Source organism: Simochromis diagramma, unplaced genomic scaffold (assembly GCF_900408965.1).
Source record: "Simochromis diagramma unplaced genomic scaffold, fSimDia1.1 OVJJ01000596.1, whole genome shotgun sequence".
Taxonomy (NCBI): Eukaryota; Metazoa; Chordata; class Actinopteri; order Cichliformes; family Cichlidae; genus Simochromis; species Simochromis diagramma.
In genome coordinates, this window is record NW_024387245.1 from 1,807,422 (window position 1) to 1,824,351 (window position 16,930).

Sequence of the window (16,930 nt, forward strand, 5' to 3'; positions counted from 1 at the left end):
GGCTGACGAATGACCTAATTGGTTACATTATCGACTCATTATCAAAGGCTAATTAGGGAGCTACTAAACAGCATCAATTATTTTTAAAAAATGCAAACGACTCAGTAACCCCCACTACCAACTCTTCATACACCCTACCAACCTCCACCACCACCACCACCACCACCAATTCCTCCTCCCCCTCAATTTAACCCGACACAAGTGTTTCATTTTAACAAAAGGTTTCTTCTTTTGGGGAAAAAAGGCTTGGAGGGCCTCTATTGTTAGCTGGGAAACAATGGGGCAAGAGGGGACGGGGGTCTGATGATAGAGGGGGTGTATCATGCTGAGCATTTCTAGAAGAGGTGAGCATGTTATCTGTGTGCATGTGTGTGCTCTTTACCAAGTCGACGGTGCGTTATTGAGTTCTATGGGCGAGTTTGGTAGTTAAAAAGAGTTTGGCGAAGGTGGGGGTTGCCCTCATTAACCTCCTCCACCTCGACTCGATCAGCAAACCAGCGGGTTAAAGCAACAACACAACCTAATTAGACAGAAGGACAGAGCGAGGGGTGAAATGTCAACGTCCTCCTTCTCTCTCTCTTCTCTCTTTCGCTCTTTGTGCACAATGAGGTGCTGCTCTCTTGGTCGCTGAGGCAAAAAAGTGCTTGAAAAAGGTTGTTGTGACTGAGCCTGAACTTTGTTACAGATCCAGCATGACAAGGACTTGCAATTATCTGTTAAATTTGGTGAGAATTCCCATAATGGGCCACCACAAAGGGATCCGCAGATGCTTAGTAATTCGGTCTCTGAAATTTGTTTGTAAAAGAAAAAGAAAAAAGGAGAGTAAAATAGGGCAGTCAAATGATGTTGAGGAGCTTAGAAAGATGTCACCTGTCCATAGAAACAGCTCTCTCACATACATCACTTTTATATTTACATATATATGTTAGAGATGCATTTATCTCCATGCGTAGATTTTTTACATTTACTTTTCTCAAACAAGAAGTGAGTGACCTGGCTCCACAACCATACCCATGAAATCTCGCCCAGTCCCGAGAGCCAGTGGACACCGACACAACGGTACCGGATAAAAATCACACCAGCTTCACACAATCTGGCTTCAAGGTCACGTTCTGTTTGCTGCTGTGATCCAAATCCTCTCTGTGAGGGAAATCGCTTTTTTTTTTTAAGAAAAAAGAAAAAGAAAAAGAAAAAGCCTCATTTTACCAGTTAGTAATACACTAATCACAATTTCGTGATTTAACTAGATCTTCTTGTCTGTTTAAGGGCAACATTACTCAAAAAGGTGTGTGGACTTTTACCTGAGATGAAGCTTATTTAGGAAGGCTTCTCTATCACTGTCAGAGCCACATTGTTTATTGTGTCCCATATCTTTTCAAATACATGACAAATTATAGTCGCTAAAAATGGGAGCTATAATCTTGATGTTTTTAAGAAAATATGGCAGACAAAGAAGAATTTAGAGCAATGACAGAGGTATGTTTTACAATCATGTTTTGCAATCACATTAGTGGTTCTGACTAAAGATACAAGTTATCATGTCTGCATCGAATCATTTAAAAAAAAAAAAAGATGACAGAAGAAGATTGTGAAAGTACATGAAGCTATATGGAAAATATGGCAGAGGCTTTCTGGACTGATTTTCTTGACCTCTACTTTGCTGACAGTACAGGCCGCCTTCCGCTTGGGCTGATTTGTCCTGTAACTGACTCCACCCATCGAAGCTAGTTCATACCCTTCACTGAAATGTATTATGAGTACAGCTTTCTCTCCCCTCTCACTCATCTGGACACAGTTTCATCTCCCCCTTCCATCATTTTTGTGTTACATTTATCATTTAGTTTTCCATCTACACCACAGCCTCCTCCCCTCCCCCCTCTGCCCCCCTCTTTCCTTTGCACTCTTTCAAGGTTCACAGGCTCGACTCCACCTTTTCAATTCGGCTTCCCAGCAGCACTACTTAGTGGGGAGGGAATTGGAACCAGTGCTATCAGTGTGATTGAGGGACCAAGAGGAGTGTGTGTATGTGTGTAAGAGGGTCTGTATTAATGTCTGGGGTGTTGGTGAAGCATGGAGCAAAGGGGGCCCCATGAAAAAGGGGGTCAAACACATAGGAGCATTTCAGCGTGGAGTGGAAGAAAGAACGAGTTAGAGCGAAGATGAGAGGAGAGGAAAAGGCTGAGCTGAGGCCGTGGAGGTTGTGAAAAGATAGAGGCCCATACTGAGATCACACCTGCTCTCTGACACGCAACACACACACACTTGTATGGGTTACAAGTCATGTGCAAATGAAAGTAACAAGGGTGCAACAGTGAATGAGCAATTATAATAGGTTTTATACCAGTGGAAGAGCTGCAGAGAAGCTCCCTATAGCGCATGAGTCAACATCTAACCCTCAGGAGTCCATCTAGAGCAGATACACCAAACATGTTTTATTTCACTAACATAATCTAGAGTAAACATGTTAAGAAGACCTGATGAAAAGGTTCATGTACACAGATTCCAGATTTTTTTAAGAGACTCAAACTAAAAAGGCATAAAGGTAAGCTTAAACAAACTACTTAACAGTTATCAGAGCTCACAACTTTTTTTACTGTAATATTATAAGTGATTATGAGAAAGAATTTCCAAATATTCACTGGTATCTGTTCATCTATTTTTATGAGTTGGGTTCCTTGCACTTTAACACTTTCTTCAACAGACAAAAAAGAAAAGATTCAGAGTTTTCATCGTTCAAACCTGACTGCTGAAAATGAATACATTATAAAAGGTGCCCAAGAAAGACAAGACTTAGTATAAAGTATAACAATAGTCTACAGACATGTGTCATACTTAATGTCATGAACAGTCCTAACAGGGTCTCAGGATACACGATCCCCAAATGATGAGATTTGCAGAAAACAGGTTCAGTCCATGCAGTGCATTTTCACTGGCATATTTTAAATATCATTTAATTTAAAAGCCAATGGCATAAAAATTTGAGATATTATCAGAGATATTATATGTGTACCGTAGTTTGTTAATCCCTGTTAGCCAGAAAGCTTGTGGTTCAGATTCTGCTAAACACTCAATTTCACACAGTTCTTTCTACTTTTGGTTCTGCATGATGTCAGACAGGAGGGATATCCTTATGTGGTCGTCTCAGATGCACAGCTTTGACTGTAAGCAACCCACTTGTTGGGTAAATAGTCTGTTTGTGAGCAGCATTCACTTTAAAGTAAGTTGGCTTGACAGGAAGATGGTCTCAAAAGAGCTATAAAACTGATCAGCAGCACCAAATCCCAGTTAAACATAAATATGGACGATTTTAAACCTTGAATCATTGGCTATTTTCATTAGTTCATTTGTTAAATTAGTTGATAATTAATGTCCATGGAATTATATATTTTATTTAAGAAAAAAAGGCTTCCTTGTGGATTCTGTTTTGATGTCAACAACCCTTTTTGTGACTCTTTTCCCCCTCAAGAAAGCACATAAAAGGAAATTTTCTTTCTACTCACCATGAATAAATCTCTGGCTTCTAAATCTACAGCGAGGAGGAAGGCCTTCTCGAAACACTGGTGCCTGCAGAGAAAAAAGGAGCCAGTGAAAAAGAAAGACGACACCCTGAACATGAAAGCAAAACAATCATCAATCTAAAAATACATGCTTTGAATGAAAATGTATAGTTAAATAAGTCTAAGGTACATTTACGTGCTTGCTTTGGTCTGCATGTAGACACACGCCTCAATACAGACATGCACATGCACCTCTGCATTCAACACTGTCAATAATTGAACTGAGAATAGCGAGCTCTTTTCCTATTATCCAGAATTAAAGCTGGGAGAGAGAGCTGTATCTCCCAGTACAAAACACCTCAACTTTCCCCGGCTACAGCCGACATGAAACAAACAAACACAAGCGGAGAGAGGTGGTGCGGGAAGGAGGGGGGGGGGGGGCGCCTTCCTTCATTTGATGTTGATGGAGAGAAAAAGAATGCAGGTAGGTGATAAGAGAGGAGAGGACGAGGGATGCCAAACAACGCTCCAGCTCGGCTACAGAGGAGGAAAAAGAAAGACAGGGAGAGGGAGCGGGGGGTAATTGCAGGATGGAGAGCAGTGAGCAGCAGTGTGTGGGAACAACAGGGTCTATTTCAGTCAAACAGGCGTTTCAAAAGGCTCTCATGGCAGAAGGGAAAATGAAACAACAGTCTAAACAGGTGCATGCGTGCTGCTTTGCCTTATGAATGACTCAAAGCTGCATCAGTATGTGTGTGCAATGAAATTCAAAAGCTATTTCTGTTTTAGAATTTTTTTAATAGCAATAAAGAGAAGGAAATAAGCAGTGTTAAATTGTTTCTGAAAGAGGTTTTTGGATATTATTTCTTATTCTGATTCTCCACCCTGTGCTGATAAACTGCACTAAATGTTCCAGTAATCCCTTGAAAATAGTCTGTGCATGTATTTGTCTGTGCAAAGTCTTCAGAGATCTGGAACCTGATTGAGGAATGTACTCTTAATGCTTTTACTTTTTAGATGTCTACATTTTTTTTTTATTTCAGGAGAGCTATACAAAACACAGTTCTTGACCCCTTGAGGACATGCACAAAGTAAATTTCTCCCTCAGTCCATTTAATTAAGACCACAGCAACAGCACAGAGTGAGTGGTGTTACCTGAGGAGGTGGTGAAAAAAGCGCCGGGCGTACTTGCTGATTGGCTCCCTGTACTCCAGCATTACTGTATCAGAGAGAGGCACAGGTGGGGCATAAAACACACCCAGAGCTGCTTCTAGCTGGGCTACAGACAGATCAGAAACACACACAAAATTAGCAAATGCATGTGATGTTTGCATGGAAATTAGCCAAGAATGTTTAAGGATGTGTGTTTCTAAAGCTAACAATGTAAAATTTGTTGCTCTTCTGCACAAAAATGAGATTTTTATACTTTATTTTATAAGAGACAGTGCCAAATCAAAGGCTCTCTGACTAAAAGCCAACTAAAAGCAAAAGTTAACAACTAAATGAAAGGAAACTAAGATCTGAAAGAAAAACATCCAAAATATATCAAATATATCTAAGCATTCATAAGGTTTAGTCCATGGAGGTGCTAAATACAGCAAAATGTAGACGAAATGAAAGGTAAATAAAAAAAATCTTCAAGCACTGAAAGTCGACAGGTTAGGTTAGACTCATGAAATTTGAAAAGCAGCGATTTCGATTTGATAAGCATCACCAGGAAATGTAAAACCAATCAAAGCCACCTTCTCTCTCTGGGTTCAGCTCCATCCTCAGCAGGTGGTTAGTGACTGAGCTCAGGCCTCGGTACATCTCATCCCCCATGGTGCTCCAGTCCATGGCCTCTAGTATGCCCAGTGCCTCTCTGACTTGACCACAACGTAGCCTCTGCTGCAGCAGCTCCCCTGGACCCATCTGTCCCCCCGTGAGAGCTCCTGTCATATTGAGGAAAGGTTTGTATGAAATAATAATAATGTGGTTAAGAAAAGACGAAGAAAAGATTTTTATGAAATAATCCAGTTTTGATCTAGATGGGCATTGAATTAAGGGAAAACCCAGCAGACACAATAGGTTTCACATACATGGTTTGAGCCTAGTCCCATACTAAAACAAAAATTCAGACAAAACTACCACTGAAAAAAGATTTAAACTCTAGGGCAAGGATTTATGCATATCTGGGAAACTGAGGTTTAATCAGGTGCTGCTACATAGCACACAATTGATTCGCCAAGTCTCTCGGAGAATCAATTGGAAAGGAAGATGTTTTTTTAAAAAGATTTTCCTCATTTGGCGTTATGGTGATGGTGTCTAACAAAATGGTACAAAATGTCCTGTAGGTCATTGTGAAGACCTCACTAAATGATTCACATCATTTTCAGCAACTCCTTTATGCCCTAATGGATCCTGGGAAATAGAAGATAGATGTGTTTTATTGCATTCATTCAGAACAACTTTTAAGGATCTGCATTAAGAAACCAACAAAAATAGGAATAATTTATTCAGTATTTCTATCTTTTGCTTCATTTTTATACCTTTTTGTTTAGTTTCTATATTTATATTTTTATATTTTTTCTAAGATTTTGATGATAGAGCAGGATGTGATTATTGATCTTTTCCTTTCCATCTATACCCTTAACAGTTTATCCAATTTAGGGCAGCGCGGGTGCTGGAGGCCTATCCCAGCTCATGAATACCAGCCCACCACAGTATTGAATGATACAGTATATTTTCATCTTTCTGTGCTACAAAGAGGGAAAATTCTCTTTAAGCTTTAACAGTTGGTGTGATAATGATTCTGTGACCGTGCAGAATAACCTGGAGGAGTTACTTAAGTTAAGTGAGTGTCCAGTGGATCAGTTCTGACTCTGAGGCAGCACTAGATTTGTTAGACCAGCATCGACTCGTCAATCAATTAGAGAGGAAGTGTGTTCAAGCCTTCATGTGTACTTTGTGTCCATCAGTTTCTGTGTGCAAATGCAAAATAAAAGCAAGCTTCTCGTCCTTTAACACTGAGCAGAGTGCATGTTAGCATATGTTCAAATAACTTGCCTACATGTTATTGAAATATTTAGCTCTTTAACAGAATGGAAACCTTTTTAGGGTGTAACCAGCCTCTTATGGGGTGTGTCTGTGTGCTACTGCAAACGATATTATAACATAGAGTGACCTTTACCCTAAGATCATTTGAGGACTGCTCTGATGGACTGTACCTTCTGATCAGTGATGACTGACTGTGCTTTTGTTTGTGCAGACAAGGAACATGTTGAATAATGGAAGAATGGCATTTTGTACCCTTAACCGCAGCAGAGGTGTCTCACTCTGTTTCTTAAAGTTCAAAGCACATATACAGGTGAAGGTGTTGAATGCCAGGGGTAATTATGCTCTATTGTCACTTAATCACGAAGGTACATAATGCAGCAGATGGAGGACTCCCTGGCTCATTCTGATTTGCGTGAGACGAGTTGGTACAGGACCATGTTCTGACAGTAGTTTCACCTCACTTCTGAACTAATAGCCTTTTTCACATGCATGCAACATTTAACACTCTGCTGTGTATGTATTAAAGTGTATATATTTACCAAAATTTCTGGACATGGCTAGTGGCATAATAGGTGATCACTGACAGCAGTACTGTCAATGGGCCATGCTGCAGGCAGGCAAGAAAAACTCACTACTGATTCTAGTCTAATTAGTATCTGTAGGGCGGGGGGGGGTGGTATGAGCAATTAAAATGACAAGCTGGCAATTAGCAAACCACCAAATCCCCTAAAGAGTGGGCTAATGTGGCTAATACATCAGCTAAGTTGCTTGTGTGTGATTTTTGGGTACTGTATGTGTTTAACTGCATGTATGAGTCCAGGAGTTGGGCGCTGACATCTGCTCTAAGCTGACGCAGACAATGGATCACACCTGTCCACACTGACTTATTTGACTGTGCACAAACAACACTGAGCAGGACAAGATCAGCACCAGCATGGAGAAACACAGAACGTAGCATAAACATGACTAAAAATATGAAAGACCTTGGTCTAAAACATAAAAAACCAAAACGTGTTAACTTGGAACTATTATGTCACATAAACTCATTAGCTACTGAACTTCACATTAGCACAACAATCTAAATCAGCCAATCATATGGCAGCAAGTCAATTAATTTAGGCATTAGGAAGATTTGAAAAAAAGTTGCCTGGTCTGTTGAGTCTAGATTTCTATTTCAATATTTAGATGGTAGGGTCACACTGGCTTGAGTCAAACGTCAGTTTGATGTTGTTGGTGGTGTAAAGGTGTGGGGGGATATTTCCTTGGCAGACTTTGGCTCCTTAGTACCAATCTAGAGGGTTTCACCCAGGCACAGTATTAGGCAAATGTGGATTTTATTTTTAGAAGTGAGTATTAAGTAAAGCTACTGGAGTACCTACTCAAGTAAGTACTTCTGGCCACAGATGGCTCCATCCTCATTAATCAATGCTGGGTACTGGCAGTAGGAGTGCACTGGCTTATGAGTGGGCTTGTGTTTCATCTCTGGTTTGGTGTCAGTTGAATATAATAACCACCACACTGTGGAAACACATGCAGAACTGAGGACAATGGGACCCATATAAAACGTCTATGATAGGCTATGCTTCAAGTTTTAATCAGTTTTAAGATCAACTTTTTGTCTCCAAAAACAAGTCAAAGAGCCCATTCTCTCTGGGAAGACAATGATGAAGTAGCTTTTGGTCGCACACATGAAACGTGCCACAAATCCTTGAGCAACAAATACAAAAACAAAAATCTAGCATGTGAAGTAATGTATCTGGTTCCTCTCACACCTCTGCACAGGTGGCTAATAACGGTGTTCAGTGGGTGTGAGTGTCAAAATCTATAGATAATGGCAGAAGCTCCCTATAAAACACTGGAAACGAGTGGGGATTTCTGATGTTGCGATCAAACATGTAATTTTGACAGACCATAAACCCATCTTAGAAATGATGGATAACTCTGCTCACTAATTTTGACAAACAATATATGTCAGGCTAGGTGAGTATGAACCCTGCTCGCGCAGCAGATCAACAAACTCACTTCCAAGTCACCTTGATGACCTAGTGAATTTTTTTATAGCCAATGAAAGAAGCATTAGCTTGGGTTCATTCTCCACACACAGTTACATCATTGTCCTTTAATATTTCCCTGTTTTCCCATCTGTACAAAAAAAAGAAATTGCTATTTTTTCTTGGGTGCTGTGCAGCACATTCCCCAGTCTGCCCCTCCACAGCCTGTACCAGTGCAGGCCCAGCCATGGCCAACGTGTGCCCAGATGAGATAACTCGGTGCAGGCAGGGGGGTGGGGGTGGGAGGGGGCACCAGGGAGAGCTGCCTCCTATGGAAAAGAGAGAACTTGGAGCTTGGCCAAGTCTTTCTTCCTAACCGCCTCACGACTCACTCCTTCTGTCATGTAGCGGGCCTTATGAAACAAGTCAATACAGAGAAGAAGCAAACAAATGAGTTGGAGTGAAAGTCTGTGTGTGTGTGTGTGTGTGTGTGTGTGTGTGTGTGTGTGTGTGTGTGTGTGTGTGTGTGTGTGTGTACGGAGAGAAGCACAGAAATAGAAGAATACACACATGTGTGAAGGGGGGGAGAATTATCATGGAGAAAAGACGTGCAGTGACTTTCTTCATCAAATACTTGGCAGACGATCAGAGGAGCGGAAGCTATTGTTGGAAGACACCCTCCTCTTTCCCTGTGCACACAGGCAAACACAGTCAAACACACACACACACCCCTCAAACACACATTTCAAATGCACACTTCTACTACCTTCCTCCCTCCACCCTCACTCTCCTGCTTTCAAACTTCGGTAGAGAGTTGCGTGCCACTGTCACATCTTCTTTCCAAAGTCACAATTAAAGATGCTGAATACATGAGTGTGCTTCGGAGGGTGAGGTGGCTGCTTCGTAAAAATTTTGATTGGCAAACTTTATCTGGGGACCCCGAGGGACTTTGCAGCCACTGTAAACGATTTATCGGAAAAATGCATCCCAGAATGCTCCTCGGGGGCTCGTGCCCCGGGGCGATTATTGAATGACCTCTGAGAGCGTGACTCCCGCTAACCTTCCCGCCTGTCAACAAATTAACTTCCTTCAGGAGTGGAAAGGTACTGGGACGACCAGCTTGACAGCACTATTCACACAGGCGGGTTCAGACACAGCTTCAGATCCAAAACAGAGCAAGAGTGTCTGAAGGGAGGAAGGCACCTTCATTAGGAAAGGGAGTGACGTGTTTTCTACTTGGAACTGTGTAATGTAAAATTTCAACAAATGTGAGGGAACTTATTCTTGGCAGAAGGAGTAAGAAATACAAAGAACTCAAAACAGGAAAACAGGTAAAACAGGAAAAATGGATCTCATTATCCATCTGTTTTATGTTTATTCCAAGTGGCAACCTCCAGGGCTGAAAAGCAGGTCAAATGTCAAAAACTGCAATTGCCTGAGTGGCCACTTGAGGCTAACTTGCAAAAAAAAAAAGAAAAAAAAAAGTTAATCTCCATGAATTAGAAGTTAAAATATTGAACTTTACAAAGTTCAGAAAAGGTTTTGGAGTCCTTACAGCACACTTGTTGAGGCCTCAGTTGCAAGACTATAAGAACAGTTTGCAGCACATTGGCAACCTTGGCCAGGGCAAAATGTGCATTTCTCAACTAGTTACTGGAGAGCATTGGGTGAAATTAACTGCAAGGAGACACAGGGTGTTGTACCAGGAATCTCCCTGTGATTGCTTTTGCTATGGTCAACCGTACCTTGAATGGAAGTCTCCTGGCTTGTCTGCAAATACTCAAACTCACACTATGTTTGCTTTCAAAATGAAAGTTGTGCTTTACCCCTGCAACCATATAAAAAGTGCAACTTCTACTTTGAAGGCAAACAGTCTCCATTTCCAGGTTGCGTTGCACTCTTCAGTTCCATGACAGCTGAACATAGCTTTGTTGCCAGCTGTTTGCAGGCAAGTTGGCATCTTCTATGCAATCTATAGGTGACTACAGCAACTTACTACTCACCAGCTGATCAGGGAACCCACTTTTCTCCCTAGCAACCAGTGATTACCACGAGGGTCATTAACCAGTCTCTAGGCCTCCAAAACGGAGGCCTTAAACTTTAGACTTAGGTTTACGGTCAGTAGCATGGCCACTTCGAGGAGGTTGAACCTTACAAGATGCCTCCTCTAATCAGTTTTTCTGGTGTTGGTTTGTTTTGGAGCATTTGTATAGCAATTATCTGAAGCTTGTGTCTTTTTGTGCCATTAATTGTCCTAACATCCAAGAAGAATTTTAGTGCATGAGATTCTGCTATTTAATTTATGTGTTAAGTTAGCACGAGTTAGCCAATATCCATGCTTTGTAGATTTATCAAACAGTCTCAGCACACTAGCAATATGCATCTTTTATATAGCCCTTGTTTTTTTCCTATATAAGATTGTGGTGATTGACAATAACAAAACATTCCTCATAATTTCAGAAGACCATTTTTTGTCCAATGTTATTTTACCTACCTAGTCTAAATCTCAAAGCTGCCAGTGGTCCACCATGAAAAGAAAGTGCGAGCATATCTGTCCCCTCTGGGCCTCCATCCAAGCCAGTCGCCCATTGCAGTCCTGCCAGGCCTCCAGAACAGCGCAGGTGCTGAGCTAGTCTTAACGTGGGAGCTGAAGCTACCTCCTCTGATACGAGCGCCATATTTAGAGGTGCCAAGCCCACATCAAAGCACATCAGCTCCTCCTGTCCTCCCCCTACCATGACAACAGCCCCAGCAGGGTGCCAGGCGAGGAGGGTGGCCGGCACGGGGCATGAGGCTAGGAAAGAGATCCCGCGTCGTTGGTCGTACAGGACTAAGGAGGAGTCACTTAAGCCAAGAAGCAGAGTGGTCTCAGAGGGGTGACGCGAGCAGGAGACTGGGTGAGATGACAGCGGGATTCGGGTGACTGAAAGGCGGTGCAGGCGTCCTCGTGCACATTCATACACACAGGTATCAGCCCAGGACTCCTCTCTGAATCCCTGAGGCCCTGCAGGTAACTCCACTGTTAGGACCTGGTAGGGCTGGAGCAGGCTGAAGCGGCAGTCCAGAGGGTTGCCTTCAGTGTGGACTGAGCTTAGGACCTGAAGGAGAAAAAAGTTAGAGAGGACAAGGGAACAGCTTCAGAAATAATGGCATGAGGAGAAATTTCGAAGTTGAAGAAAAATGATCTTGTAATCTTGTTTTGCACGGCTATATCCTGGCATGTAATGTTTCCACAGGAAATGGAAGCATGTGTGAAGGATCGTGGTACGCCTGTCTACAGACATCCCCGGTGGAGGCTTCACAGTTTGGTCTGGCAAATTCCTTTCTGAGATGGAATCTATATATGAAAATTAAGTACACATATTCACAGAGGATGATTTGTAATAATAATTTGCTTGACCCAAGATGCCTCATTTGCTGTTCAAACTTTCTGTTTACAAGAGGCAGCCAATCAGAAGACAACTGGATTTAAATCAGCACATTTCAGACCGGACATGAACTGTAGGGGGCCACCAAGGCCCAGTATGAGGAGAGGATTATTTTAAACAGTGAATCAAGCACAGCTACTGTAATAAAGAGCAAGAAGAGCAATGTGGAGTTTGAAATCAACATAGTCCTCCTTCCTGATACAGGCATGCCAGCATGCTGAAACAAGATTTGAAGGATGATGTCTTCTCTCAGTGTCGAGGAACAAAAACATTACTGTAAACTTTAGGGGAAGAGGACTGCATCTACTGTAGATCAAGTGTATTTTAAAAAATGTTTTTATTAGTCTGTATTCATCATCAAAGATCTTTTAATTTCTGTTGCTGTTTTAACATGCTCTTCAACTTGAAACCTGTTTTGTGCTGCAACTGTTATTGAACTAACCTGTTTTGGAATAAAACGGCAGAGACAAAGACAGAACACGTGAGAGAAAGACAGAAATGAGTCATGCCGTGGCAGCAGCCCCAAACCCCCTGGAGATGGAAGAAATGGAGCCTTCCATATTGCTCATAAACACCCAGCTGTCAATCAAGACAGCTAATGATAAGAGCTCTATTTTAACTCAAGGTCAACAACATCTTCTCCCTAAGCATGCCATGGCTTGGCACATAATGATAAACAACCTCCTCTGTTTACCTGTGTGAGGAGCCAAGAGCTCAGCAATAGACATGGCAAATGACAAGAAAAGGAGCCCTTTTCACTGGATACATGAAGAAATCTTGAATTTTTTTGACCAGTGGTCAAATGCAAAATGTAGATTATTTCTGCCTGGCCTACAACCAGTTTGCGTGGGTACAATGGTCCTGCTATGCAAACAAGCACTGACATTGAGGGAGACAGGCCGTGTCACGGGTGGTAGTGTCGATAAACACCCACAAGAAACCTGGAACAGTACGTGGATGACAGGAGAACACAGGCTGTACTAAACATCAGTCCAACAGTTACACAGTCACTAAAAGAGCTTTTTAGGAAGGATTTCACCTTACCAAAGCCTCTATCAGAGCCCTGCATTGACCGTGGCAGCTTTGGCTAAATGAGCCCATTTCTTTTCGCCGTGTAGACAGAAAGAAGGATCGGCTGCCTGCCTGCCTGCCTGCCTGCCTTCCTTTCCTTTTGCAAAGCTGCTCGGCCCAGTTTTTTGGCAGGCATTGCCAAAAAGGGACTTAGAGGGAGGAAGGCAGGTTTTTTTTTGCCTGCCCATGGTCTACAGCAGGAGAGAAGCAGATGACTGTCCTCCTGAAAGCTTTTTTTCCTCCCTATAATCCCCCAGAGCTAGCTCCTGCTGCACCCCAGGGGGTGGGTGCTGCGTGTGAATGTGTGTGTTTATTTGAAGCAGCAGGGTAGAGGGGCTCAATTCATGTAAAAGGTGGTGTATCCTGGGGCTGGTGCAGTTCTCTGGATAGCTTAATTTCTGCAAAGTGACACATGCGTGAAAATAAACTAGCACACAAATGCATAGCAGGTGAGGGTCCATCGTATTCACCCTACAGAACGCTGGACTCATAAGACCTACCTCAGTGCCACAAACCGTGACACCCCCCACCCTTCAACTACATCTCATCCTTTCAGCTTTTCATCGCATGCCCGGCTTGCTAGTGCCCGCTGCCTGCTGTGAGCCTGCATGCCACCATGGCACCATCGGGGGGCTGAGGTGCAGCTGACTCAGCTCCGTTTCACCTGACAGATGACCCTCCAAGAACAGGGATCAGAGGGCAGAGGCAGCTAAAGTTCTGAGCCAACAAATAAATACTACATGGGCGGATTCAACCTGCAGCAGCCACTATTTACATTTTTAAAAATGTACAATGTGCACAAAAAACATGTATGACGTGAGAAAATAACAGCATGTTCAACCCAAGTTGGGATATTCATAACACAGCTGATGATAATTGCTTTATTACACTCTCAGCCCCTCTATAAATATTTCTGACCAACATTATTCACAGTTTAAATATTAAACCAGCTTTAGCACCATTGCACATAATATTCATCATCTAATCCTGCTCTGTGGCACATTTAATTCAGAATTGGTATCAAGAAAGTAAAAGAAAAAGATTAAAGTCACTAGAAAAGTGGATTATGGAAGTCGGAATCCAGGCTACTGAACTGTTTCAATAGAGACAGTGGCTGTGAAAAGTCCCTGAGTCTATCAATCCATGAGTGGCTGCAGGTCATAATCCCATAACCCCCCCTCACCAATAAAAATATTTAAGTTATTTAAGACAGCAGTCCCCAACCTTTTTTGCACCATGGACCAGTTTATGTCCGACAATATTTTCCATGCACTGCCCTTTAAGGTGTTGCGGATAAATACAACAAAATAAAACCAGTAATTGTACCAAAAAAAAGAAGATTTATTTATAACACACGGGAAAAGACCCAGGGAAACCGAGTTAGCGATTAAAACGATTAAAAAAAAAAAAATAACACTAAAAACCGTTAGAAACCCTGAAAACCATGAATTTCACTCCCAAGCCTCAACTCTCGTGGCCCAGTACCAAATGACTCACAGACTGGTACCAGTCCGTGGCCCGGGGGTTGGGGACTGCTGTTTTAAGAAGTTCAAAAAACACAAAGATCAAGAAGAAGTGGCAATCCTGAACAGTTGACTGCTGAAGTGAGCAGATGATGGCTCCGTTAAACTGTAGGAGGTGATTAGCTGCCACAGTGTGAGCCCACTATTCCCCTAGTGGGCTCACAAAGATGCTCTGACTTTAGGTTTATCACACAATCACGCTCTCTCTATTTGAGTCTCATCCATTTTCCCCAATCTTAATGTGATGCATATGCTACGACCTCAAACCAGTTGGACACCTCAAGGAGATTTTTGGCTGATTTGTTGAGAGTGCATTATTGGTACATTCATCAAAACATTAAGGGGGTAGCATCTCTTGGAAGAGTGGTCTTCCATCCCTCCAGTACTGTGTTTGGTTATATATCTGTCACTCTTTTGTATTTCATATAGTTACAATGAATATTCTCATGGAGTGCCGTCATTTCACCATTTCACTTTTTTATGCATTGACCTGTGTATTTAAATATGTTGTATTTACTGGCCTTAAGTATAATAGTGCCTCAAATATTTTAGTGGATGCATTTGATAGTGCTAAAAGCGACATTCAGTGCCAGAAGCACCCACACTCCTACAGCCAGTGTAGTTGCATTGTAACTCCAGGTAATCTTTAAGTCGAAGGTACGCCTCATATTCCATCATCTGGACTGAGCAAAGTCAAGCAAAATGTCCCTGAAGGCAACACAACTGATTAGGAGATTTAAGAAAATTCAAGACTTGCAGGGTTATGGAGGTTTCTGCCTTTCAGGGCCAAAATATAATCTTGAAATGCTAACATTACTCTAAAGACCAGAAAGGAAGAAAGACAAACGATAAAACTGTTGACCTGCAGTTGGCTGTGTGATCTCTACAATAAGATGTAGGTGATGTGTTACTCTTTAGATTTTAAACAGACTTAGCATAGCACAGTAAATATTTACAAATCACTGGGACTTCATCATTTACAAAGCCAAATCTTTTTCACCTCTTTTAACAAGCTGCCCTTAAACAACAATCGACCTGTAAAAAAGGTGTAGAGATGTGTCGTAATGTGTCCAGAAAAGCAAAGCTTTGTTTGCCTGTGAACTCTTCAGAGTATATTGTGGCATGTGAATGTACAGCATTCCCTGAATCTGGGAGCATAAAATAAAAAATGATGAATCAGGTCAAGAATGAGAGTGAGCAAGTGACTGAACAGATGTGCAAAAGAGAGACAGAGAAAAGGGGATGCAGACAGAAATATGTAGAAAAGATGATGAGAAAGAGTGGAAATGGAAAAGAATAAAGAGAGGAGAAAGATGCAAAGAGAGCAGAGACAAGGAGAGAGGGAGACAGACACAGAGAGAGAAAGAAAGACTTCTAGTAAGTAGCTTTCTGCTGGTTATTGGTTTCAGTGACTGGTCAAAACTATTCTTCTCCATTCTTCTCCTCTCTCTCTCTCACCGGCACCTTTTTTCCCCCTCCATGGCGTGAAAGATAAAGCGGACGGGCCCAACTGTGTGGCTGGCCCTTGTTCACAGCAGTGGCCTTTTGAAGCCAATTTTCCAGCTCACGGAGCAGAGAAAGACAGGGAGAGACGGATAGAGAGAGACGGAGGGACTTGGAGGAGAGTCGAGGGATGAGGGGTGTTTGGGGAGGCGGAGGGGGGATAGCTGGGTGGGACTGGGGGAAGTTTTAGGTATGTGATTTGGGGTTAGAGTTGAAGTACTGATGTGAGAAAATGCACAGGCACAGCGGGATTACGAACCAAAATATTCCTCATACCTTCCCCGGCTGAAAATAACGGAGGGAATATCGTTCACTGGACGCAAAACTGTACCAGCAGTGCTCCCAGTGTGATGTTTAAAAAGCAGCGGAGCTTGGGGGTAAATCGACACTTTGGATTCAGCACCAGACCCTTTCATGGTACAAATTATTTTGCAGTGCATTTCTGAAACGTGCTTTAATTCTTCATATTAAGACTGCAGCTTTTAATTTTTAAGGAGCAAGTCTTGCCAGCAATCTTGCTTCAAAAGCACCCTTACTCTTCATCACAGTGTTCTTGAAGTGAAGAATAAATAAAATATAGATTAGAAATTATTTAATTTCTATGAATTTTTTTTTTTTTTTTTGCTCTACTCTTAAGTCAAAAAATAATTAAAAGACAGCACAAATCAACAAACAAATGCAGATCAAACAACTACAGACTGTTTGGTGACAGATAACAGGATAGACATACAGTTAAAAAAAAAGTGTTTGGAAATAATCGGGGAAAAAAAGCAAAAGCAAACAAAACATTCATCTCACTTCATTTAAGATTATTAAATTCTAGGAAATGGCTGATTTATGTGTTTGTTTGGAGGGGGAGGGTGTATAAAGTATGAAGGAAG

The 16,930-nt window shown here is 42.0% G+C and overlaps 1 protein-coding gene across 5 annotated transcripts in view; it reads right to left on the reverse strand.

Annotated features, from left to right (window-relative positions):
* The window catches only part of LOC120714043 (WD repeat containing planar cell polarity effector), an 86,752-nt gene that overhangs the window by 22,937 nt on the left and 46,885 nt on the right, over positions 1-16,930 (reverse strand). For all 5 annotated transcript variants that reach the window (XM_040000056.1, XM_040000055.1, XM_040000054.1 and 2 more), the window contains 4 exons: positions 11,019-11,622; positions 5,240-5,428; positions 4,653-4,776; positions 3,501-3,564 (listed from right to left, as the gene is read on the reverse strand). In XM_040000056.1, the coding sequence (XP_039855990.1) occupies positions 3,501-3,564; positions 4,653-4,776; positions 5,240-5,428; positions 11,019-11,622 (981 nt within the window). The remainder of the gene's footprint in view (positions 1-3,500; positions 3,565-4,652; positions 4,777-5,239; positions 5,429-11,018; positions 11,623-16,930) is intronic.